The sequence below is a fragment of the Lottia gigantea genome, assembly GCF_000327385.1.
Source record: "Lottia gigantea unplaced genomic scaffold LOTGIsca_103, whole genome shotgun sequence".
NCBI lineage: Eukaryota > Metazoa > Mollusca > Gastropoda > Lottiidae > Lottia > Lottia gigantea.
The window spans coordinates 224850-252498 of record NW_008706824.1 but is presented as its reverse complement, the minus strand read 5'-3'; the positions used below and the strand labels follow the sequence as shown (position 1 = coordinate 252498).

Genomic DNA, 27649 nt, shown 5'->3' with positions numbered 1-27649 from the left:
ATGTAGTGTACAGGACAGACAATAAACTTTTCAATTTCACTAATTTTATATGAACAGGTGCTAACAATGGAAGTTCCCCGGTGAATAATTTATTTTCAAATTTGAAAATCAAAAAGGAGGGGATGGGGGCTCCCATTGGAAAATTGATGAAAAAAGGATATTGCTCAGTTATAAAACCTGAAACATGTTGTTACTCAGAGTTACATGGTGTGTAATTTCTATTTCAGCCTGTAGGTTAGGGTCTGCTGGAAGTAGAGGTCATCCGACAACTAGTACTAGTCAACTTCAAATGACAATGAAATACATAAGTTGTCTGATGTAAATATATGTATATTCAAAGGCTAATAAGTAAAATAAAAAGAAATAATCTTACCTAATGCGACCGTGTTTAAAGAAGAACAGGAAATATTGTCTATTCTCTGTGAATTTATTATCTTAGAAAAATATTAAGGTTGGGTTTCCTTATCTTTTAGTGTCAAATTAAGCAAACTATTTGATTAATTGGTGTTTCTAATTAATTATCATGTATTTTTAATCATATCATTATGTTCTTGATACAGTCTGGATAAACAAAAAAAGATCGGTCACTCATTGGAATTCAGCTGGTAATTATCTTCTAATTTAGCTAATTATGAATTAATTATGGACATGTGAGACAAACTAGTACTTTTCCAATTCATTTGAACACCTCTACTTTCTATTTATATAAGTATTAGCATTAACTTACATTAAACAATCGTTTACACAATACCTATGAATCTGACAAGCTCAAAATGTTCATGGTCATTCTATATTGAATGAAACAATAATAAGCAATGAAGCTTACATGGTCAAAGCCTTGGTAAATTTGAACCGAAGTTCAAAGTATGAACGGCCAAAGGGAGATAATGGAACAAAATAAGAGTTTTCTCCCTTTAATCACTGCAGCTTAATACTAACTGACCTTCACCTTTACATATAACCTTTACTCTGTTTATAAGTAGCCATTACAACTAGTACGTAGATGTCATTTGTTAAATGATTTGGGATTTTATATCTAAAATGCCGGCTGTACCTCCATTACTGAAACATTTCGACTTGTTGGTTATCGGTGGCGGATCGGGTGGACTTGCCACTGCTAGAAGGGCTGCTGAATTCGGTGTTAAAGCCGTGGTTGTTGAAGAAGCGAGATGGGGAGGCACTTGTGTGAACGTTGGGTGTGTACCCAAGAAAATTATGTACAACGCTGCGATGCACGCCGACATGTTACCCAACTACAAAGACTATGGATTCACTGTCGAAAAGAGGAAATTTGATTGGAGCCATATTCAGAAGACAAGAGATGATTACATTTTAAAATTGAACGGAATTTACGATTCTAATTTAGATAAAGCCAAGGTTGAAAAAGTGCTTGGTCATGCTTCGTTCAATGCTGATAGGACTATTAAAGTAGGGGAGAGAACTCTATCAGCAGATCATATTTTGATAGCTACAGGTGGAAAGGCAGTGATTCCAGATATTCCTGGAGCTCAGCATGGAATAACCAGTGATGGCTTTTTCGATTTGAAGGAATTACCCAAGAAAACGGTAGTGGTTGGTGCTGGATACATTGCTGTAGAATTATCAGGAATCTTTGCATCTTTAGGATCTGATACCAATATGTTCATTCGCCATGACAAAGTTCTGAGGAATTTTGATTGTGGTATAAGTGATTTGGTCACGGAAAATCTTGCTAAAGGTGGGGTCAGAGTTCACAAGCAAACCAACGTAAAGAAAGTTGAAAAAGAGAGTAATGGTTCTCTTACCATAACAACTGATAATGGCAACACTATAAAAGATGTGAATTGTTTGTTATGGGCGATTGGTCGTGTACCAAATACTGATATCGGTTTGCAGTCAGTAGGCGTTGAGCTAGATAGCAAAGGAAACGTTAAAGTAGACGAATATCAGAATACGACAGCAGAAAAGATATACGCTTTAGGCGATGTATGCGGAAAAGCTCTTCTAACTCCAGTTGCCATAGCAGCAGGCCGACGTCTTGCTCATCGAGTTTTTAACAAGGAAACTGGTTTAAAATTAGACTATTCAAACATTCCCACTGTGGTTTTCTCTCACCCTCCGACGGGAACTGTGGGACTCACAGAAGAAGAAGCAGAGAAGAAGTTCGGCAAGGACAATCTGAAAATTTACACATCCAATTTCACACCAATGTATTACGCTGTGACTGAACATAAAGGGAAGTGTTTTATGAAGTTAATTTGTGCCCTTCCCGATGAAAAAGTTGTGGGTCTGCACATGGTGGGGCAAGGCTGTGATGAAATGTTACAAGGGTTCTCTGTGGCTGTGAAAATGGGGGCCACTAAGAAACAATTTGATGAAACTGTGGCTATACATCCAACATCTTCAGAAGAATTAGTTACTATGAGATAGAAAGTATTATTGAATATTTAGATTAGGTTTTATATTAAAATTTCAAACAGTTTTGGAAAACGTTTTGACCAAATCAAGTTAATTACTACCTCTATCTTAATTAATCAAATTTTATATCATCATTGTCCATTGGGAGACAGGATTAATCAATAGTTTCTGTTTTTATATATCGGTTTTTTATTCCCTCCCAAAAATCAACCAGAATAACTGAAGTAATGTAGATAATTATATGTGTTACTGTTTAAATGAATTAAACTATTAAAATATTAACAATGTTGACGACTAAAATGTAACAATATTTTACAGAATTAAATCCATTTTGTATTATCCTTTCTAATTAAGTGCATGAATGTGAAATTAAATCTAATGAAAGAATTTAGCCCCATTTTGTCCCTAATATTTTGTCCTTGGCAATCGTCCACTATACATCACGCCACAACACGCCATATAAGGGCAGTAAGTTATTGTCATAGATAGAAATGTATCAATGTATATCGTTTATTGTGAAACCATGGTGATAATCATGTGTTAATATAAATACATCATAAACGGAGTTAAATACCACAAGAAAGGATATCACCATTATCACTTTGTGTTTTCTTAGTGAAAGTGTCTCTTTTATCATTCTTTCAACAATAATTCTTTGGAAAGGATACGAATGTCTAGTAAAATAGTGAATTATCATCTTGTTCTGTATTTGTTATGATAATATATATCAGTTTGTTGGGATATGATAGTTTCTTTAATGGATAATGTGTCTAAATTTATCTTTTAATATATATTATAATGTAAAAACTTCATTATTGATGAAAGGATCATATTTGGATATTTCTTAGTGAAAGATTGGATATATTTTTTCGTGTTGACATGTGGGATTATTATCTGTTAATTTTCTATAAATTCTATTTCTTCAAGTGCGACCATTTTAAATTTACTTTTTTAGAGGAAACATTTTGACCACCTATCCCATTTTTCCATCCGATAGTTTTGCCTTGAATTAAAATATTTTAAAGACTTTTGGATTTTCTTATTTCCTTTACGTAAGTTTTACTAAAATATTTCTTAAGTGATATTTGTGATAAATTAACGGCTACAGAAAAATACAAGACACGAGTCCTTTACTTTACGGTCTAAATGATTGGTTAGGTACACTTTTGAAACAACATTATATGAGTCAGATATAGCTATTGTAATGGTGATAATTCTCAATAACTAGCGATCCAAAGCTGATTGGATTCAACTCTCATAAAAAGCGTTATTAGATGCCTGGCCCTTGGCATGATGCTATCCTGTTCCTGTAGGGACTGGGTAGTGACGCTATCCTGTTTGTATACCACTTCTAAGGAACTAGATAGTGACGCTATCCTGTCTGTATACCACGTCTGAGGAACTAGATAGTGACGCTATCCCGCTATCCTGTCTGTATACCACGTCTGAGGAACTAGATAGTGACGCTATCCTGTCTGTATACCACGTCTGAGGAACTAGATAGTGACGCTATCCTGTCTGTATATCACTTCTGGGACATTGGGTGGGCCAAATTTGTGGAGTTTAGGCATATAGTGGTCCATTTTTAAAGGACAGTTGTGTCATATTAGGGGAATTAATTTTACTCTTGAATATATGAAAGTAGCATTCAGAAGTACTAGAAATATAAGAAAATCGCATAATTTCTTTTAAAATGCTTCAAACAAGGAATTTTACTCACTATTTCTATAATATCTTTTCTATGACTAGTCGCCATTTTAACATCAATCGCAGATAATTCTGGACACACATGGATTTGAAGGCAAATTTCCACGGTGAGCTGTGGACAACATTACTGATTAGCTCAGTTAAAAACAATTCCCGGGTACGATTGGTCAGAGAAATGGCTCATCTATCCCATTAATAAAAAGTGCATTTTATGAGTTATGTCTTAACCACCTTATCAAAACTATACCCCCTGTAGTCTTAACTTTCACGAGATGATTTGGACACGAGGTGTCCACGTATAAACAAACTGGATTACTATACCTGTTTCTTTGGACTGAATCCTGTCACAAATTCTGGTCCCTGTTTTAAATAATAACAAGTTGACTACTACCTTTTATTATTCTAGACCATATGTTGCAATTCACATAATGAGGAAATATAAAAGATTACGTAATTCAATCAATATTACTTGGGAAATTGATAATACATCCCTGGGATTTTAAGCGACAATGGGATGACGTCAATAGGTTTATGATAAATGATTACTTCTGATACCGTATATTGATTGCCAGTACTAGTGATTATGTCATATGAAATGAGTTGCCAGATTTAATATTACCCGTGCATTTTGGTCATTTTTTTTTTCATTTTACAAAGTCAAATAATTTTATTTTTACAATATGGCCTAATTTTTTAAACCGATTTTGAATAACAATTTTATGTCACAGACACAAGTTTAAACCAATGAAAGCGCATTAATGAGTTAAGCATGAATATTTTGTTATTCATTTCCAAAGTCCATATTCAATCCGTAATATATATAATTTCTAAATCACATTATTTCTCATAACATTCTGTGAGAGTTTGGTTGTTAATAAGAGCACGCAGACTACATGTTCTTCATGTTACCAGATAGTATGCTCTTAGCCAGCTAGAAATCTTTTTCACTTAGCTCTACCCCAAAGGTCCTATGTGAGTAGTGTTATCGGCGGTACCTCATTACCCATTTTAATCGGAGGGTCCATTGTGACTAATTTTAACCGTTTGATTTTATTTCTGAGTGATCCTTTGTGATGTGTGTTGTTCCATTATTATATATAGTGCTTATGTGATATTTCCCACATTTGTACCGCCCCAAATATTTTGGGCAATAGTGCATTCCTTTATTACTTGAATGTGAATACCATTGTGTGCTGTTTGTGTATAGGACAGTGCTCTGATTTGTGTTGTCCAATTTGGGGCATAAGTTGTGAACCCATTGTTCATTATCATTGTTATTATATATGTACCTATATTGTTATATGTGAATTGTTCACTAGATATTGGTCCCAGCGTGTTCTTTGCAATAAAACATTATCGCCCCATTTGGTACATTCGAGTCTTTGGGTGTTCTCCAAGTTGGGATAGATTTTAGTCAATTTTGAGCTGACGTTAGCTCTCGTTGACTGAGAGAATTTGCGTGGTACCGGGGCTGTAAAGCAAAACCCCTTCCCCAGAACAAAAGATCCGGTTACCATTTCAGCCTACCTACATTTTAGTATTGAGGCAGAGTGGCTCGCTACAATTGGGTTGGAAAATCAGAAGAATCGAAAAAAATAATTGGTATGAGTTATTGCTCTTGTTCAATTTATAGCTTGTAAACACTCTAAAAGGCACAATATGAAATTTGGTGTGATCATTTATAATGATGAGATCTATGTCAAGATTGAATTTGAGTTATTTCCCTTGACTTAGTAAAAAGCATCAAAATTTGTTGGCTTGTTAACGCGATAGAGGTGACAGTTTATGTCAGAATTTTATTAGATTTTGTGTATTTGATTAAATCAACTATATCTTGAACAAATTAGATTTTTGGTATGATTGGTGAGCGCCCTTGAAATAATGAAAATGTATCAGGATGTGTCGTCTGCTAGGACAGCGGAATAGTGCAGTTGGTAGCAAGATGGATTAATAATAATAGTTTATTGACAGTAAATAGGTCAATGACCCATAGATACAAAAGTTATTCAAATATATTCATATAATAACCAAATATATTACAAAGATACACAATCATCCAAAAATATATATAAGTATAAACATACAAGTAGTAATTAATATAATATACGAGTTTACTTTACAAGTATAATATGACACTAGATTTGGGTTTTTCTGTATAACAATGCTTTTTTAATGCGTCATATCCGAAAAGACACAACCGTTAAAATGTATTATAACAGAATCCTCAAACTCAGCATTCTCCATACTACATATAAATACCCAACCACACAAGATTCACTATAATAATACAATATAAAATAACCGCATTAAAAATAAGATGTCTTTAATTTTAAAACACGAACAAAAAAAATTCGAAGGAGACGGTTTCTTCTCTGCGCTAACATCTCTCATCCCCATAGTGGCCAATTTTGTCTCAAACAACAAATTTCCTCAGGAGTAGATATAAGCGATGCAGTGAAAAGATCTAACGAGTTGAAAGAATTACAACATATAAGAGAAATGCGAAAATTTATTGGATCAAAACCTCAACTGATTAATGGGAGGTAACACCGTTTTTTGTTTATACACAGTTAGTTGTCTAGAGTATTATTGATTTAATTAATACCTTTTACGCCTAGTAACAATCACTCCTCTATTGTTGACTGGATATATGTCACGCTATAATTAACATATCACGCGTGCAACGTCAGCACAGACAGTCTAGACTCTCAACTTTTAGCAGTGTCTCAATTTTTGTTACGCTGGAAGATTAGGAATTTAATCATACAAAATCAAGGTATGTTCTTTACTCGATTTAATCATAAGACGAGAGGGTGGAAATAAGATGATATGTTATTTGTTGTTTTTTCAAAATATCAGTTTTTGTTTTATTCCAGTCACAAGTTTAATAGATGCCAACATTTCATATCACGAAGAATATTTAAACTATCGGTAGGGGATAGAAAAAGGCCAAGAATTTTACCAAACTCTGTGACAAATATCCGAGGTTTCAAAATTGTTGATAGAGATTTCGAAAACAAAACAAGTGGTGAAGAACAAGCGTTTTGGAAAAGGATATAATTCATGTGACGTATATCTAGCGATTCTAATAGAGGGGGAGATAACTCTGAAGTATATTTAGCGATTCTAATAGGAGCGGTCGTGACCTCATTTCATACCGATCTAATTATAGCGGTCATGTCTGTTGACCACTCTTTTAGGATCGCTCGTGACATTTCATAAAGTGAATCATTTCTATCGCTTGAATAGTTTCTCCTGTATTAAACCTTTCGTATTAAAAATATATTTTGTTTATTTCATTATTGATTAGGAACAAATATGTCTATGATAATTGCACAAAGCCCTAAAATTTATTTCGTTGCGGGAGACATTCAAAAGTCATTGGGTTCTTTTCCTGGATTCCCATGGGCAAAATATCCCGGAGAAAAACATCTCCCAGGGCACAATTATACAGGTCCAGGCACGAAATTAGATCTACGATTGGATGAAAATGATAATCCCAAACCAGCGGAAGAACCCGTTAATAGAGTTAACGCAGCAGCGCTCAAACACGACATACTGTACAAAAACAAAGACATAACATTCAGACACCAAGCATACAAACAAATGATAGACGAACTTGAAAATATTCCCAATCCCACTTTCAAAGAGAAATTACAAAGGGCTCTTATCATAAAACTCTTGAAGGCAAAATTGAAATTGGGTATGGGCATAGCAGACGAGATTCACAAAGAATTTCGAAAAAACAAACATTACCTCAAAGTTTTTGATAAAGATGAAATTTGGTCAGCCGATTTAATCAACATGCCAGTCGAGAGAGGGTTTAAGTATTGTTTGACGGTGATCGACATATACACGAGATACGCTTGGGTCTTTGCCTTGAAAAACAAATCGGGTCTGACTGTCAAACAAGCATTCGAAACCATAATGAAACAATCCGACAGACGACCCCTAAAGTTGTGGGTAGATAAAGGAAGCGAATTCTACAACAGAAATGTGAAATCTCTGGGGTTTGAAATTTACAGCACGCATAACGAAGGTAAGGCCGTAGTGATAGAAAGATTCAACAGGACTCTTAAAAGCAATTTATTCAAAAATATCACGGAATTGAAATCTCAAAAATGGCTTAAAATATTATCAGTTGTTGTCGACGAATACAATAACAAAATACATTCGTCTATAGGTGTGACGCCAACGCAAGCCTCGAATAACCCGAATATCATAAAGTCCATCAACACTCGAAACATCTTTGAAAACGAGATTAGCAATTTGAATATTAAACCCAAATTCAAAGTTGGAGATCGAGTTCGTATTTTTAAATATAAATCATTATTTCAGAAAGGTTACGTCGGGTATTGGACTAACGAGATATTCATTGTTGATAAAATAAATAGCACATCACCTCCCATGTATGAATTGATCGATCAAGACAAAGAACAAATCATAGGAAGGTTTTATCGAAATGAACTTCAAAAAACTGACTTTTAAAAATGAATGCATTTCTCGAAAATGAAGATTTAGATGAAAGGTTAAGAAATTTAGATGTAGACAAGCATTTACGCTTTCTTAAATTAAAATTTTTTAAATTTAAATGTAAATTTATCTTCAAAATATTATTGAATGTGTTTTATCAGAACGTTATACAAGTTTTTTCAAACGCAAACTACGTATATATTTCGTCAATTGGGTCTTCAACAATACTTACCGCATACTCTGAATAACATAACACCTCAAAATATTTTTGATATCTCGGGATTTAACTTTAATACAAAATCATTATTTCAGAAAGGTTTTATCAACTTCAAAAAAACTGACTTTTAAAAATGAATGCATTTCTCGATAAATACGGAAAAGACACGACCACGAACTTTCAACTTGTGAAATGGGCAAAGGAGTTGAACGTCTCGCCGTTTTATTATTGCATGCGAGATGAAATTGATGAACTGAAATACAAGAAAGGTAAATTTTACGCCATCACAAACATTCATACGTCGGATCAAAAAGGAGTTCACCACTCTGCTCTACACAAAGATTCTTTGAATAACTTTTATTTCTTTGATTCTTTCGGTCTAGAACCGACAGAAGAGATAACGAAATTGACTAGCAAACCAATTAAATGTTCTACGTTTCAAATTCAAATGCCAGGACAAAATCTTTGTGGACAGCTGTCGCTTTGGGTTTTATATCGGTTGAGTTTGGGAGAAAAGTTTGAAGAAATTATAATAAATTTAACTCAATAAAAATAGCAAACAAGTTTGGATTAGGGTACTTACCTCTAGAATCTAAAAATCTAAATTATACACAAAAGAAAAGAAAACATTTAAAGGTTATTCTAATGATAAGATAAGTGTAGAAGATTACATTCAGTTAGCAAGCGGGCATGATGTGTCGAATGAATTTAAGAAACCATGGGAAAAAAGTTTCACGAGTGAAGTAGTTATTCCAAAGGATGATAAACAAACTAAAGTTTTTAAAAGTTATTTGAATAATGTTAAAAGAAAACCACCAAACAGTGAAGGAATTATGTATCCTTATAGTGATAAAGATGAGTATAGTTTTGATGAAACTATGAATTTGATGATTTCGATTATCTTACTATTCAAGAAGAGAATGAAGATCTATTTGACTCGTTTTAAATGAAGTTGAATTACAATTTCTTCGTTGCCAAAGTCTATAAACCTGTTTTTACCATCTTTGATTGCCAGATTTATAACTTTGATCATGAAAGAATTGACTGGTAAATAGGTCGTTTGAAACGGTTTCTCTATAATTCTGTATCCGATCGGCACCGTAAAAGTCGGTATGCTGTATATGATTTGGCGTTTGTGCTTGTTGAAAAATCCACTGTTGATCAAATTACAGTGAATGTTGATCACGTCGATGTCGTTCTCGACAATCGTTCTTGGCCTTGTGTGGCGCCAATGTCGATTGCGCGTATATTCGTTTATCGAACCCTAGTAACGCATTCAACGAATTTTCTACGTTGAAATCGACTTGACTGTTATTTCTCAAGATCAGATTTATTTTGTTCAGATTCAAATTACCTTCAAATTCGATATTGTTTTTACCGCTCACTCTTCCTGCGTATTCGGATAGGTAATTGTTGATGGCTACGTATTCGTAGCTTCCCGGTAGTAAGCTTATGGTTTTGAATGTAACTCCGTTATCCGTCGATATTTTTAGTTGATTGTTGTTTTCGTTGATATTTCTAATGGAATTGTAAACGGAGAAATACTTTAATCCCAGTTCGTACTGTTTATTGCGATCGGGTTCATACTCGTAGTCTAGAGACAATTTGATGTCTGATTTATTCGAGGTGATGACGAACAATTGTTCTTTATTGGACATTTTTAATGACGTTTATATAATCTTTTTTAGTGATGATTTTTTTCTCCAAAAGTCGTTTTAATATGCCATTGACTTCATTGTATAGTCTTTCCGATCGATGGCCTTCTTTCATGGCCACTAATATTACTCGTAATCTATTAACTAGTTCCTCGTTGTTGTCGGATAAAAACGTTATATCTTGTCCAGAAACCATATCTTCGAATTCGTCTATTTCTTGTATGATTGGTGGATAATCTTCTGCATAATCATCTACCTCCTCTTCATCTTGCTCAATAACTTTTGTTATATATAAATCAACTTCTTTCAATCTTCTTGTTTTGGGTCCTGACTTTCTTATCGCATGTAGAAATTTTGAGTATGCTACTAAATCCTTGTAATCGGCAATTTCAACATCCCCTCCATTCATTAAATCTATTAACCCTTTTGTTAATGTGTATATATAATCTTTTGTATCGATTATAAATTCGGGGGTATTTGCCCTAAATCTTATTCTAAAACCATTAAACATTAGCCCCACTTCATCAATGATTGGTGAAATGCTCTTTGGTAATTCTGGGCTAGGGTTTGAAAAAAGACGTTTTATATCATCAAAGGTCCTAATTATAATTCCACCATATTCAATCGGTTTGGGGTGATGAGGTGTGGGTTCTATATGAGGTGTGGGTTCTAAAGCTAATTTCTTTTTAATATCTTCTTGAGATTTTAATATTGGTTGAAATAGAGTCTGTAGATTTTCCGTTAATCCGATTTGTTGTAATCTGTTATTTTCAACTTGGGTCTTTATTCTATTCTTAGCTTTGATATATTCTCTATTTCTTTTTAAAATATTATTCCAATCCGTCATTTTAAAAAAAATAAAAGTAACATATGTCGATCATAACTCTTTCTCCCGCAGGTTTTCTAGTATTAACAAATACAAATCCATGATCATCAGGGTTTCTCCATTGAGCTTTACAAACCTTTTAAAACGTATCTCTGCCCATTCCGTGATTTATCGACTGAATGATTTGAGATAAATCTTTGTCGTTTAACTCGAATAATAAAAAAACAATTTGCGTTCTTTCTGATAAACATGGCATCCATTCCGTAGAAAGATTGGGATTGGTATATGCAGTGACAGTTGTGATGTCTTCCTTTCGTGAAGAATTCTTGTTGAACGGTTTGACTTTTTTGTGCCACGCAGTCGTCAAAGACAATCAAGTTCTTTCGGTGGTCGTTGACGTTTTTAGTCAGAAACACTTTGACGTCGGTCGGTTTCAGAGAAGGATTCTTTTCTTTGATAAAGCCGTCTAAAATGTCGTTCTCTTGCAAGTCTTCGTTGCTTTCGTAGTAATGAAAAATTGTCTTGAACTTCTTCTTTCGAGACGTATTCCAAAGCTTTGAGAAACTGATAATAGGATTGTTCGGGAGTAGTTGTGTAAATATACAGAGACTCGAAATCTAAAAGGTTCGGTGTTGTCAACATGTTAAAAGTGAGGTAAGTCTTTCCACAACCCGAAGATCTGCAAATGCACATGAGCATGGGGTTGCTAGGAAATATGTCCGAATGTTTGAATTTCTTGCCCATTTTTATTTATTACATTTTCGTACCAATAATCACCCCGTTGCCTTTATACTTTGAAAGAAAGATTCCCTCGCCCGAACGTCTGAACGTATGTTTTTAAAAAAATATGGCGTGACCCTTTGATTTCTCCGGTGTCGATATTATCTATTAATTTGCTTAATCCCTCTTTAACGGTTTTCTTGGTTTCTTCACCAAATCTTTGTCCGTCCCTAATATATCTCCTACTCTCCTTCCATTGCCAAATTGTGTCTACGTGCTTCGGCGCTTGCAGCGGCTTCAGCTTTCTTATCATTGACAGCTTTGGCTATCCCAGCAGCCCCACCAGCAGTTGCACCAGCTGCAGCTAAACCAGCAAAGATTAAAGGTAAGAAAGGTAAAATCCACCTTTTTTAGTTAAATTCTCATCAATTCTTTCCAAGTCTATATCGTCTCTGACTTTGCAATGTTTGTATTTATCGATAATCTTTTGGGTTATATGCACTTTTTTACCGTTGTAAGTTATTAGAGTCGGCGAATTTGTTTCGATAGCTTCTATTATTTTCATAACTAAAGTTTCTGGTTTCATTTTTAAAGGGTGTTTTTTTATTCAATTCTTATCATTCTTCTATCTGATATTTTAATCAAATGTTTTGCTTCTTCTAGCAATAAACAGTAGCCGGTTACACCTCCTTGTGTTTTTTCAATGTGAATATTTATGTTTACCCCTTGATGAGCTGACAGATCGAAAAAAAAATATTGGATAATTGAGTGAAAAATCTGTGTATTCAAACTGAGGAGTATTTCCAAACAATTCGCACATGTTTTTATAGTTTCTGTACAATTCGTTGTAATCTTTTTTGGAAGGATCAATTGTCAAAGGTTGAAAGGATAATTGTCGTTGTTCAATCTGACTTGAACTTTGCGAATGATGGGATCTTGAGAGTCTGGTAAGTTTTTGAAACCGACCATTAGATATCTCGGTTTGACGGTGTTGGTGATTGGCCACGTGGTGGATTCTCCCGTTAAAGTCATGATACCTACCGTGTTACGACGAAGGAAAGCAATTTCGATGTCTTTGGTTAAAGAGTTGAATATTCTCGTTTCCACTTCTACGGAAGGAGTGATTACCATTATGTAAAGTTGGATATTCGATATTTCCAATTTTGCGTCAGAGTTGTTTTCACCAAAGAACATCTTTTGTAGTCGTTGATTTCTCTTTGCAAATGAATTTTATATGGTAAACCTATGGAAACCTTTCTGTGTTCCAAGAGACCAAATAAAGTTCCAACTTCTAATTTACGTAATTACCCCATCTGTTGTTCTCGACAATATTGTTGTATTGAAGCGCTCGTTTTTTCAAATCCGTGATTTACTCCGCGAGACACTCTTTCCAGTGTGTTTTTAGCAACTACCCTCATCCAAGCAAGGTCTGCGTCATTTGCTACAGTTCTGACCGGTTCTTTTAAAACTTCTCCGTCACCGACATCGGGAATCCATCCAGAAACTGAATCGTAGTTTTTGGGATACAGAACCGTTTTCAACGTTGTGTCAAACTCGCCTGGGTGTTTTATGGTCTCTTTCGGATTTGAACCAGCTTCCAAAACCATTTCGCTGAATAAAGACGGAAAGAAGTTGTTTTCTAAAGTCGTGTTGGTTTGTGGAATTCGATTCTGAGTGGCGTGTTTGATTTTGAAATCGCATCGGAAATGGGCATCGGAAAGCAGCAAGCAATTGGACAACGAATTAATTTCAAAGGTAACTCTTCCTCCGTCGTTTATTTGGGTCTTTGTCCCTACTGATGGTGAGATGATTACGTAATCCTCTTTCTTCATGTTGAACGAATATTGAATCGGATCATACAATTGAAAGATTGGATCCAATCTGTAATTTTTGCTTGCCATTTTCATCCAATGATTTTAAACCCTTTTCCTTGTTTTTCAAGGGCTTGTCGTTCTAGTCTCTTGTTTCTTAGTTCTCTTATTAGCTGCAGTTCTTTAAGTTCGTCAGATTTTTTTACTGCATCGCTAATATTTACTCCTGCTTTTGCCACATATCCAAGAGCTTGCGCTTCTGAGGAAATGAGGGATTTTTTGTTTGAGACAAAGTTGGCCACTTTTTGGATGAGCGATGATAGCGCAGAGAAGAAACCGTCTCCTTCGAATTTTTAATGCGGTTATTTTATACTGTATTATTATAGTGAATCTTGTGTGGCTGGGTATTTATATGTAGTATGGAGAATGCTGAGTTTGGGGGAGTCTGTTATAATACATTTTAGCAGTTTGAGGAGTTATAATTATACATTTTAACAGTTGTGTCTTTTCGGATTTGACGCATTGAAAGAGCTGCACATGCGCAGAAGTGAAATGCGTCATATCCGAAAAGACATATACTACTCATAGTTTGTAAAACTTATTTCTGTCATATCTTACTGAATTTATATATTTAAATGGCACATACTTAAATCTCAAATTAGATAATTTGGTAGAGACACACATAAAATGAAACGTATCTTCTACTTGTAATTTACATAATGGACATAGTGGATTATCTATAATATTTCTATTGTATAAATTCAATGCTAATGGTAAAAGTTTCAGCCTAAGGTGTGTAATATTACGCTTAACATCAATATCAATATGCAATGATAAATATTCTTCTTGACACAAATTAACTTTAAAACATCTACAATCAGATAAACTAACACTTTCATTCAGTTTCCTTGACCAGTCTTGAATATTAATATCATTTAGTCGTTATTTTATTTGGGAGATAAAAATCTTGCTATTTCCAATGCTCTGAACTGACAACACATAACCAAATCCTAATGAACCCAATAGCATTCTTACATTTGAACACCAGGTCTTTCTTTCTACACTATCTTAACGTTTTAGCATTATATACACCTGTTTTGCATACCTTGAATTTGACATAGAGATAAGTTTTACCCAATACTTAATATAGTTTAATATATAATATACCGATAACTCAGTTCGACCACATTCTCCTAACACACCTCTTGTTGTGCTCGTTTTATGTACACCTAGAACAAATTTACAAAGGCAATATGTACACGTTCTATATCCTTTTTAAATTCATACCCCCATATCTGTGATGCATACAGCAGAACAGGTTTTATTATGGCGTTAAAGATCTTGAAGGACTGCGTTATAGAAATTGTTCCTGATTTCCGTATTAAACATTTAATCGACACAAGCGCTTTCTCGGCCTTTACAGAAAGATTATATAAAGCTGTTCCCCAGAACAATCTAGATGAAAACATCAATCCTTAGTAGTTGTAATACGTGACACATTCTATTTTACAATTATTATAATACAATATTTCATTTTGCGAATAACTCCACCATTTCCAAAAATTATTACTTTAGTTTTAGATAAATTTACAGTTAAATCATAATTACGACAGAAACTTTGAAGAATATTAATTTTCCGTTGTTAATCTCCAACGGAATCAGACATAATACTTAAATCGTCGGCATATAATAGCATACGGATATCCTGTACTTCCTGGCTTGTAAATATGCCTCTAACATCACTAGATTCCATAATTCCAACTATTATCAAGATTATTCAATATTGATTGATTTTATTGTTCTTTGTGTTCTTGCCGCCATAGATATTTGTTGTAATCTGACGTCATCGGATATTGATTCTTCATTCTTCAAGTTACATTGAAGAGTGAACTGTAATGGTAACTGATCCGATTCCGTTCTAGACATTACTTCAAAATTAGATATCAATGTAAAAAGTTTGATTTTCGTCTACTAGGACAGTGGAATAGTTCAGTTGGAAGCATGTTGGAATGTCGTCTGCTAGGACAGTGGAATAGTTTAGTTGGAAGCATGTTGGAATGTCGTCTGCTAGGACAGTGGAATAGTTCAGTTGGAAGCATGTTGGAATGTCGTCTGCTAGGACAGTGGAATAGTTCAGTTGGAAGCATGTTGGAATGTCGTCTGCTAGGACAGTGGAATAGTTCAGTTGGAAGCATGTTGGAATGTCGTCTGCTAGGACAGTGGAATAGTTCAGTTGGAAGCATGTTGGAATGTCGCCTGCTAGGACAGTGGAATAGTTTAGTTGGAAGCATGTTGGAATGTCGTCTGCTAGGACAGTGGAATAGTTTAGTTGGAAGCATGTTGGAATGTCGTCTGCTAGGACAGAGGAATAGTTCGGTCTGTAGCAAGTTGGATTGTCGTCTGCTAGGACAGTGGAATAGTTTAGTTGGAAGCATGTTAGAATGTCGTCTGCTAGGACAGAGGAATAGTTCGGTCTGTACTAAGTTGGATTGTCGTCTGCTAGGACAGTGGAATAGTTTAGTTGGAAGCATGTTGGAATGTCGTCTGCTAGGACAGTGGAATAGTTTAGTTGGAAGCATGTTGGAATGTCGTCTGCTAGGACAGAGGAATAGTTCGGTCTGTACCAAGTTGGATTGTCGTCTGCTAGGACAGTGGAATAGTTTAGTTGGAAGCATGTTGGAATGTCGTCTGCTAGGACAGAGGAATAGTTCGGTCTGTAGCAATTTGGATTGTCGTCTGCTAGGACAGTGGAATATTTAATCGGTAGCAAGTTGGAATGTCGTCTGCTTGGACGAATAGTTCAGTTGGAAGCATGTTGGATTGTCGTCTGCTAGGACAGAGGAATACTTCAGTCTGTAGCAAGTTGAATTGTCGTCTGCTAGGACAGAGGAATATTTTAGTTGGAAGCATGTTGGATTGTCGTCTGCTAGGACAGAGGAATAGTTCGGTCTGTAGCAAGTTGGATTGTCGTCTGCTAGGACAGAGGAATAGTTCGGTCTGTAGCAAGTTGGATTGTCGTCTGCTAGGACAGAGGAATAGTTCGGTCTGTAGCAAGTTGGATTGTCGTCTGCTAGGACAGAGGAATAGTTCAGTCTGTAGCAAGTTGGGTTGTTGTCTGCTAGAACAGTAGAATAGTTCTTATTAAATCTTGTTACTAACGGGAGAGAAGTCTTATGAAAATTTACATACAATGAAATTAAAACTAGGGGACTTCAGACATGAACGTAAAAATAATGGTGTAAAATTTGATCTCCTATATTTGTTCTAAAACCCCAAGCCACCGCCGTCAGTCACTGTTTACCCTTGAAAACCACAATCATGATTTTTGAACTGACCATTAATTCTAGCATCTTAAGTTTGTAGGCTTACACCACCTGGACGAATAAATATTCCCAAAAAACAATGTTTGAATTCCTTCATTAGTTTTTCTTTTTCAGACTAAAATCCATCTCAGAAGTTTAAAACTAATTACATTTGTCTCCATCCCCCAGACAAATGTCCGTACCACTACATTATATTTTCACAAATTTAGAAATATGATATACGTTTTTGCCAAAAAATATGTGTGAGAATGCACTAGATCAGACGCCCCATGAGAGACTGGCGACTATGACGCCTCGACCTAGTTGCCGCATTTTGAATTCAGTCTCGACATTGTCCCCGATTGAGTCAGTCTGCCCCGTATCTATACCCCAGTCTTAGGAGGCTGGCGCCACCACTGTCAACAACTTAGCCGACTTGGCAGCTGGAGTTTCACCTGAGACATGGAGTCACAGACATCTTTTCAATTTCCAAATATCTTTAACATACACAACTTGAATAGAGGGCCTCGGGTCAAATAGCTGAACCACTAAGATTTTTGTTCTCATATCTTTAATATAAAACTGCATTAGTACATGGACAAATTATAACAATTGAAAAATCAGAAATAGTATGATAAGTCATAAACGAAATATATTATAAAATTGCGCCTTACGGACTCCGTATAATACAGATACAAAACATATAAATATGAGTGAACAACAAGGAGTTTTTGTTCATGATTTTTTTATATTATAAAATCTTTGTATGGTACGATTTTATGAATCAATATAATAAATATAACGATGTAAAAATTATAAAAACATGTACAGCAAAGTTTTGAGAATCGTTCTATGTAAGAGGTGGTCTATTCTCCCCGTTCGTGGCATCCCCTATTTTACTTCACAGAATAGAAGCAATTCAAACGGTGGTTATTACTAATACTGATTATCATAATCATAAGTTTACTATTGCTTACTTTATACTTCCTTATTTCCCTGATTATCATTATATAATTAAAGCTTGCCTCGATTGATTAATTCATCATTATGCTTTTTTCATCAACAGACTGACAGTGATTCACCAGTACAGTTTAATAGTTGTTGTTTTACAGATGTATTACACCGAATTGTTTACTCAAATTTATTTCATTTTAGTTTCTTGTTAATATTTTACACTGATTCAGTTTTGCAATTCTAAAAACTTACTGTCAGAGGATGAGTTAACGTCTGGAGTCAACCCTTCCATCTCCCCTTCCTCCTTTTTTTTTCTTTCTATTTAAATTTGAGTTGAAATTTTTATTTTTTATTAGATGTTTTGTTTTTTTTTCATGACTTTTAGTAGTTTTCATCCATTTTATCGTTTATGACCTTGTTTTGTGTTTTAGTTAAAACATAGTAGAGTTGAAACTATTTTTTTATATAATATTATTCGTATTTGAGTCCGACCCTGATGTCAACAAATAGTTGTAGTTGACAATAGTATAGTGTACTATTCTCTCAAACCGCGTGCCAAGTTATAACGCGGGTCCTAACTATCAAACCCTGTGTTCAGCTGTTATAGCCGCTCAAACCGTGTGTTACGTTACAGCACATCAAACCGCATCTTAACTTTATATCGCATCAAACCATGTTTTATAACAGTTGGATTTGGGTGTTGAATGTTGTTTTTATAAGATAATGGTATCCTTTTCGGTGGAACCTTGTTCGATATAAACATTCTGCCAATTGCTCTCGACTTGTGAAAGTACAAAAGGGAATGCCATGATCGATGAGGTCCACCCTCTATCGTTACCCACCCAATTTAACCAGACCAATATAGTTGAGAGTGGGAAGCCTCGACACAACATCTTCCAGTGAGGCTCTGACATACACCTCATCATTGACCTCCAACTCAAACACACCAGATATATAACTAGTGTGAAAATCAAACATGGTGTTCCCGGGGGGTCTCTTAGGTAGAGTGTACATATCCTGTAGAAGTTTCTCTATTCCATCGTTTGGTATTCGCCGGTTGTATCTTTCTACTATATGACACAGTAAATTCAGTCCCAATGGCCAGTTGGTCCCCTGAATGACCTTGAAATAGATCTGGCTGTAAATCAGGTACAGTCCTCTGGTTTGGATGATCAGATGATCCCTTCTGAGTTCCACTCCTCGTAGCAGAGACAGAGATCTTTGCGGTAACAGCTCCAATGTTCTGGTAGGTGGCAGATCCTGGACTTCTAAAAATAGATTTTACATATCTTAATGGGATTGTATAGAGGTTTTTTATTTTTGATGTGTATCGGAAACACTAATAGCATCAATTTGCACCATTTCTATTTTCAAGATGTTTATGGCTCCTGCAATTCTAATAAAAATAAACGTTTTTGATTAATCGCCAAATATTCTCGTATCACATAATACCCTTTGCGAATTTTGTCGTAAAAAAACCCACCAGAATTAATCAACAAATTAGTTGAAGATTCCTAAAGATGTGATTATGAGTTGGGATCCGAAATCTCACAAACACAAATAGGAAATCTGAGGATATTGGTAATAAGAAGAATTGATATTATATCATACTTTCTATGAGGATATTGGTAATAAGAGGAATTGGTATTATATCATAATTACTCTGAGGGTATTGGTAATAAGAAGAATTGATATTATATCATACTTGCTCTGAGGATATTGGTTATAAGAGGAATTGGTATTATATCATACTTACTCTGAGGATATTGGTAATAAGAGGAGTTGGTATTATATCATACTTACTCTGAGGATATTGGTATTAAGAGAAATTGGTATTATATCATACTTACTCTGAGGATATTGGTAATAAGAAGAATTGATATTATATCATACTTACTCTGAGGATATTGGTAATAAGAGGTATTGGTATTATATCATACTTACTCTGAGGATATTGGTAATAAGAGGAATTGGTGTTATATCATACTTACTCTGAGGATATTGGTAATAAGAAGAATTGATATTATATCATACTTACTCTGAGGATATTGGTAATAAGAGGAATTGGTACAAGATACCAGAACATGAGCTGCTACTGGTGAAGAGTGTAGTATTGTGATTGTCTCCTCTTTAGACATCCACATTTTCATTTCTTTATCTGAAATTAACATTGTCAGTAGAAATTAATAAATTAATGGTGGACTGTAAAGCTACAGTGGGGAACACAGTAATATTTCGTCGTGTGACTAAAGGTTATTATTTGTGACTGTTCGCAGGCCGGTAGCTATTTGGGGGGGTGGGGAGGGGGGGGGGGGGGGGGTCTTGTCTCTGAACAATTCTAACAACCAGCCAATTCCATTGCTGCAACTAAACACCATACATCATTGCCCCTCTAGATATATTACTTGCCCCACCAAACAATCAACTCTGGCCGAGGACCTGACTGTTCTGTCACTTAATTTGTTTTTAATTGAAATCAAGTTCTAATACTAACCAATGAGATTGTCGTCCGGAAGCCAAAGGTGGCGAAGTTCTTCATATGTCAGGTAGCCAGGGATGGGGAAGGATTAGATCTTACCTGCTGTAAAAGCGTCGGGATCTTTGGATCCTTCTGGTTTGGAATCGGTCTTAGATATTTTCATGTCCAACATCTGAAATTTATTAATTTTTCATTTCATATTATTATCTCTACTTTCTCCTTCGCAATATTTAACTCCCCGCTGTAGTCCCTAGCTATGTCCATCTTCCTTTCAAATTTGTTTTTTGCTTTCGCTAGACTTCAAACGGTGAACACCTTTCTGGCAGACATCAAATAAGTCATACATTAACGGATATTATAATTTCAAATTTTAAACCAGAACTTGAATCACATTTTTACTTCAGTTTCAGGCTATTCGATCTTAAAATTATATGTTTTTAAATGTTACTGCGGCCTTGACTCACTTGTAGTTATTGTGGTTGAATCAATATTTAAACTTACGTGTTTCATAGTTTGGACATACTCCGACTCAGTGTTGATACAGCATGTTGACCTCCCTTTACCAACTGTTCCTCTTGTTTCTTTTAGTTTGTCACAAGGTAAGCAGTACGATGGCAAATGGCGTTGAGATTTTAACCAGAAGCTGACAGCTAGAGTTGTGATACATAGTAACAAGACTACGACAGCGAGACCCCCAACAAAACATGATTTCTTTGCTGGCTTTATGCTCACAACTCCTATAGGTACTGATATGTTTTCAGCCTTTGGGTTTTTCAGCAAGGTTTCAGCACCATCACCTTCCTCTGATGTTGTCTTACCGTTAATTGCCACCATTCTTACTGTAGTAAGATTCCTGAAATATAAAACCAAACACATTGTTTTATGAAAATTCAGGAATCATAAACTATTAATCAAACTTTTTTATTTACTTCGAATATTGTGAAATATTTAATTTTATTTAATTTTGGAAGCTGGCGATTCTCATCGAATTCATAACAGTCATCATAAACTGATATAGAAACAAAGGCTATTAGACGGGTTCCCTTATTTTCATTTATAAGAATGAATATGAAAAAAGGTTGCAAGTGCTATTTTTTCAGACATCGGTGACCTCTTGCTAGCAATATTTAATACTAATTTTCTTTCTGATGTATTGAGCACTATTTTAACAGTGGTATTTCTATATTACTCTACAATTGATGTATTGAACACTATTTTAACAGTGGTATTTCTATATCACTCTACAATTGATGTATTGAACACTATTTTAACAGTGGTATTTCTATATCGCTCTACAATTGATGTATTGAGCACTATTTTAACAGTGGTATTTCTATATCACTCTACAATTGATGTATTGAGCACTATTTTAACAGTGGTATTTCTATATTACTCTACAATTGATGTATTGAGCACTATTCTAACAGTGATATTTCTATATTACTCCACAATTGATGTATTGAGCACTATTTTAACAGTGGTATTTCTATATTACTCTACAATTGATGTATTGAGTACTATTTTAACAGTAGTATTTCTATATTACTCTACAATTGATGTATTGAGCACTATTTTAACAGTGGTATTTCTATATTACTCTACAATTGATGTATTGAGCACTATTCTGACAGTGGTATTTCTATATCACTCTACAATTGATGTATTGAACACTATTTTAACAGTGGTATTTCTATATTACTCTACAATTGATGTATTGAGCACTATTTTAACAGTGGTATTTCTATATCACTCTACAATTGATGTATTGAACACTATTTTAACAGTGGTATTTCTATATCGCTCTACAATTGATGTATTGAGCACTATTTTAACAGTGGTATTTCTATATCACTCTACAATTGATGTATTGAGCACTATTTTAACAGTGGTATTTCTATATTACTCTACAATTGATGTATTGAGCACTATTCTAACAGTGATATTTCTATATTACTCCACAATTGATGTATTGAGCACTATTTTAACAGTGGTATTTCTATATTACTCTACAATTGATGTATTGAGTACTATTTTAACAGTAGTATTTCTATATTACTCTACAATTGATGTATTGAGCACTATTTTAACAGTGGTATTTCTATATTACTCTACAATTGATGTATTGAGCACTATTTTAACAGTAGTATTTCTATATTACTCTACAATTGGTGTATTGAACACTATTTTAACAGTGGTATTTCTATATCACTCTACAATTGATGTATTGAGCACTATTTTAACAGTGGTATTTCTATATCACTCTACAATTGATGTATTGAGCACTATTTTAACAGTGGTATTTCTATATCACTCTACAATTGATGTATTGAGCACTATTTTAACAGTGGTATTTCTATATTACTCTACAATTGATGTATTGAGCACTATTTTAACAGTGATATTTCTATACAATTGATGTATTGAGCACTATTTTAACAGTGGTATTTCTATATTACTCTACAATTGATGTATTGAGCACTATTTTAACAGTGGTATTTCTATATCACTCTACAATTGATGTATTGAGCACTATTTTAACAGTGGTATTTCTATATCACTCTACAATTGATGTATTGAGCACTATTTTAACAGTGGTATTTCTATATTACTCTACAATTGATGTATTGAGTACTATTTTAACAGTGGTATTTCTATATCACTCTACAATTGATGTATTGAACACTATTTTAACAGTGGTATTTCTATATCGCTCTACAATTGATGTATTGAGCACTATTTTAACAGTGGTATTTCTATATTACTCTACAATTGATGTATTGAGCACTATTTTAACAGTGGTATTTCTATATCACTCTACAATTGATGTATTGAGCACTATTTTAACAGTGATATTTCTATACAATTGATGTATTGAGCACTATTTTAACAGTGGTATTTCTATATTACTCTACAATTGATGTATTGAGCACTATTTTAACAGTGATATTTCTATATTACTCCACAATTGATGTATTGAGCACTATTTTAACAGTGGTATTTCTATATTACTCTACAATTGATGTATTGAGTACTATTTTAACAGTAGTATTTCTATATTACTCTACAATTGATGTATTGAGCACTATTTTAACAGTGGTATTTCTATATTACTCTACAATTGATGTATTGAGCACTATTTTAACAGTGGTATTTCTATATCACTCTACAATTGATGTATTGAACACTATTTTAACAGTGGTATTTCTATATTACTCTACAATTGATGTATTGAGTACTATTTTAACAGTGGTATTTCTATATCACTCTACAATTGATGTATTGAACACTATTTTAACAGTGGTATTTCTATATCGCTCTACAATTGATGTATTGAGCACTATTTTAACAGTGGTATTTCTATATCACTCTACAATTGATGTACTGAACACTATTTTAACAGTGGTATTTCTATATTGCTATACAATTGATGTATTGAGAACTATTTTAACAGTAGTATTTCTATATTACTCTACAATTGATGTATTGAGCACTATTTTAACAGTGGTATTTCTATATCTCTCTACAATTGATGTATTGAGAACTATTTTAACGGTGGTATTTCTATATTACTCTACAATTGATTTATTGAGTACTATTTTAACAGTAGTATTTCTATATCACTCTACAATTGATGTATTGAGCACTATTTTAACAGTGAGAATTTTTCGTTATTGTAATTGCCAGCACAAACAAACATTTCTTCATTTGGGACTAAAATTATCACACACGGAAACTATCAAGTAAGGCATGAATGAAATCTGCCGTACCTGGTGGCTCGAAGATCTCTAAGATCGGCTTTTAAAAAGGAACAGTAACAGTAACCTCCATCCTTCTTTTAATCTGATTGTTTGAAATCCACATCTGTTTTGAGTGAGGCAGCATTAGTCAATTGAAAGTTCTACTTGTGTATTGATAATTTAGTGATTATGATATGAATTCTAATCTCGGGGATGAGATAAATTTAACAACAGTGGATTTAAATAATAGTTACACATTCCAAGGAGACTTCGTAGATCTGCATCAGTATTTGGTTCAGTTGCTATCTAGAGTGCTGCAACTTTCCTGGTGCAGGTGACATTCCCTTTTCGCTGAATACAAAACCAAAACAATTCTAATGAGGTCTGGTTACTGGTTAAAAATTCACTTCTTTAGGTCGGCTGTAAGTCCTACATCTTTGAGATGTTGAAATGTTGCTTCTCAACTTGAGAATCCAAAGGTGTGGAATGATCTTCTTCTGTTTGACCAGATCTTTTCTTTTCTGTAAGCTGTTCTATTATTCTGGTTAAGTAGTAGTTTTATACATGGTTTTCTATATGTATGGGCTGATACACCTACTCCTTTTAGAGTCTCACTCGAAAAAGAGTAGGTGTAGCAGCCTATACACCGAAGAAACCGTGTATATAACGGACTTATACAACATACTTTGTCGAGAATTAAATATGGATGATAATTTAATAAATTTGAAAGAAAATAATTTGAAAGTTTGTGAAATCGCCCCGTTAGGGCCACGTACAACTTGAATGAACAATTATCAATTGATATGTATTATGACCTGAAAGGCGCATGCAGATTTCTATCGGTATTTTGATTGGCTACTAATAATGGGTGATCCAATGAGTTCACAGGGCACTTTCATAAACAGATCTCAACACCATTTGTGGAAGAATTTGACATTTTTCATCTTTTATCTATATACCAGAAACAGGAAATAATATTGTGATATGAAAATCAGAAGACCGGATAAGTTTTTTAGCTACTTGTTTATCCACGAATATACACATTGGATTAATAGCATTTGGTGAACCTAGTAATAATGTGCTTATTTTTCTGCAAGGATTATCGTTGGGATTATAATGAATTTTGTGGAAAATTATGTAGAGAAGGGGGATAGAAGCAAACAGAAGATTGAATTTTGGTAAGGTATTTAGAGTCATTCACGACTACAATGTTTAAAGAATCGCAATCTGACAACAATTTTTTGTATGGATTGAGATATCAAGTCCAAGATATTGCTGGCGCGTGTGAATCAATGAAAAAATTATAATTTAGAAATGTATTTTACAAATTTGTTTATATCATTTTTTACTTGATGTTTCTGAAAAGGAAGAAGTGTGTAAAATGTAAAATCCACAAACCTTAAATGTCAACCTAATGACATTCAAATTCCAATGACATGCAATCGAAAATTTAAAATATCATTCCGACTCAAATTACATCGTTCTAAGTTTTAATATTGTTAATCTCGAATAAGAGTCGTGGTAATAGTACGTTGAAATTATACAAATTTATACCATGTAATTATATTTAATGTTTAAAATGCAATTTTTGTATTTTCAGAAAAAAAGAACCCTATGTATTAAAGACAGACAATGAAGTAACTCTTTCAATGATAAATTTTAATAAATATTATGAATTAACTGTTGTTTTTATTGCACCCCCAAGTTTTTGGGGCAAACCTAGATTTTTCAGATACTCGGCGGCTAATAATTCACAAAAGCGGAGGTGTATCAGAAAAGTGTAAGTGTATCAGATAATACCCTACTCTAAAGACAAAGGATCGAGAGAAAGTATGGGTATAAATCACAATTATATATAAAAGCTTTGACTCTGAAGTAATCTTTGCAACTGTGCAGTATTTGAAGTGACATCTCCCTAGGTTCTTAATCTCTATGCTTACAATATCTTTCTGCTTTCTTTTCAATCTGGCTGTAGATAGTTCTACAGATTATTCTGGTTTCCTTCAACGGAGACCCTGTATATGACGATAAATTCATTAAACTAAGTAATTATTGAATAACGCTTAGAAATATAAAGCCTTTTTCAATGATTATTTGTAGTTTTATAAATAAAACGAAATAATTATTTCATTTAAACTATGTTTATTTTGTTTAAACGAATTAATTTTTTCGTCTATTTCGTTTAAACGAAATAATTAACCCATCTTTTTATTTCGTTTAAACGAAATTAAACGAAATAATTATTTCGTTTTAACGAAATAACTAATTCGTTTAAACGAAATAACCATAGGGTTAAAACGAAATAATTATTTCGTTTAAACGAAATAATAAATAAATATGTTTACAATTGCGCCTTAGGGGCTCCTTAGGTATCAAAGGTTGACACTCCGTTCATATTTGTCAAATCGAACCAAATTTCGACTCTAAATTTTTACAACGATCTGATTAGAGTCTTTTAAAATACGGTATATTAAATACAGAGTTAACCCTGTGACCTGAAATCAACTCCTTTCGTTTATATATACTCTTAATAATCTTGCTATAAACTTTATATTTCTAATTTGAAATCTGTATTGAGATTTTATTAGACCAAAGAAGTTATATCTTATCATTGTCGACTATTACAGGTCATTTAGATAGAAATTAATTTTAACTTACAACGGACACCTTAATGCTACTGAAATCCAATCTACACCTTTTATTACGAGGAATTCAATCTTTTTGGCCCCAACTCTATCGAACCAGATTATTAATACAGTTATTGATACCCTGGCGTAAGCTACGTTTTTTAATTTCATTGTTTAGCTTAAGATCCTCTATTGGTTTATTTTATTATCAACGTAGTCACGTTATCGCTTTAAATTATATCAATTTGTACCATTGTGTCCAAACCACACCCCCATTCAACATATTACATTCCTTGGTACCGTGGTAATACAAGTGAGAAAAATTACGTATTCATTGGTAAATATTGTCCAATCAAAATTGGCCTTACTGTATTGGTAGCAAATTTTAGCCAATCAAAACAAACCACTCGTTACGATGCTTTGTTTGCCAAAGTAAACAACACGAAAGCAGCATTACATATTTTGATGAATATGTACGGTACAGAAGAGTAAGATTTTCGTTAAAAAATTTAAGCCGAGAGAAAATCTAACCTTACTTTCGAATATGTAGTCGGCTTAGTTTAATACTAGCAATGCAAACGGCCGCTGGTGACGCTGCGAATCGCCGATCGTAAAAATGGCCAAATGACAACCCCGGAAAGGGAAGGTGTTCTGTTACGGGCTACTACAGGCACACATGGCATATTTTCTATTGCAAATTGTCTTCAGACTTATAAATCGATATAACCAGATAGATATAACTAG

At 34.0% G+C, this 27649-nt stretch overlaps 4 protein-coding genes across 4 annotated transcripts; 1 reads left to right on the top strand and 3 right to left on the bottom strand.

The window, feature by feature from the left end:
* Positions 1 to 1041: 1041 nt before the first annotated feature.
* Positions 1042 to 2409, top strand: LOTGIDRAFT_136113 (hypothetical protein; the record flags this gene model as incomplete). The annotated part of the gene is made up of 1 exon (XM_009046568.1): positions 1042 to 2409. One exon carries the CDS (start codon positions 1042 to 1044, stop codon positions 2407 to 2409), a length of 1368 nt encoding a protein of 455 aa, XP_009044816.1.
* Positions 2410 to 13299: 10890 nt separating this feature from the next.
* Positions 13300 to 13827, bottom strand: LOTGIDRAFT_170728 (hypothetical protein; the record flags this gene model as incomplete). The annotated part of the gene is made up of 1 exon (XM_009046567.1): positions 13300 to 13827. One exon carries the CDS (start codon positions 13825 to 13827, stop codon positions 13300 to 13302), a length of 528 nt encoding a protein of 175 aa, XP_009044815.1.
* A 1915-nt stretch (positions 13828 to 15742) lies between these two features.
* Positions 15743 to 16222, bottom strand: LOTGIDRAFT_136141 (hypothetical protein; the record flags this gene model as incomplete). Its single annotated transcript, XM_009046566.1, has 1 exon — positions 15743 to 16222. A coding segment is annotated over one exon (480 nt), but the record flags the coding sequence as incomplete, so codon positions are not given.
* A 1445-nt stretch (positions 16223 to 17667) lies between these two features.
* On the bottom strand, positions 17668 to 27076 carry LOTGIDRAFT_237340 (hypothetical protein; the record flags this gene model as incomplete). The annotated part of the gene is made up of 5 exons (XM_009046565.1): positions 17668 to 19330; positions 20101 to 20220; positions 20641 to 20713; positions 21043 to 21394; positions 26937 to 27076. The coding sequence occupies 5 exons, from the start codon at positions 27074 to 27076 to the stop codon at positions 18897 to 18899; spliced, it is 1119 nt and encodes a 372-aa protein (XP_009044813.1). The 3' UTR covers positions 17668 to 18896.
* Between the last annotated feature and the right edge of the window lie 573 nt (positions 27077 to 27649).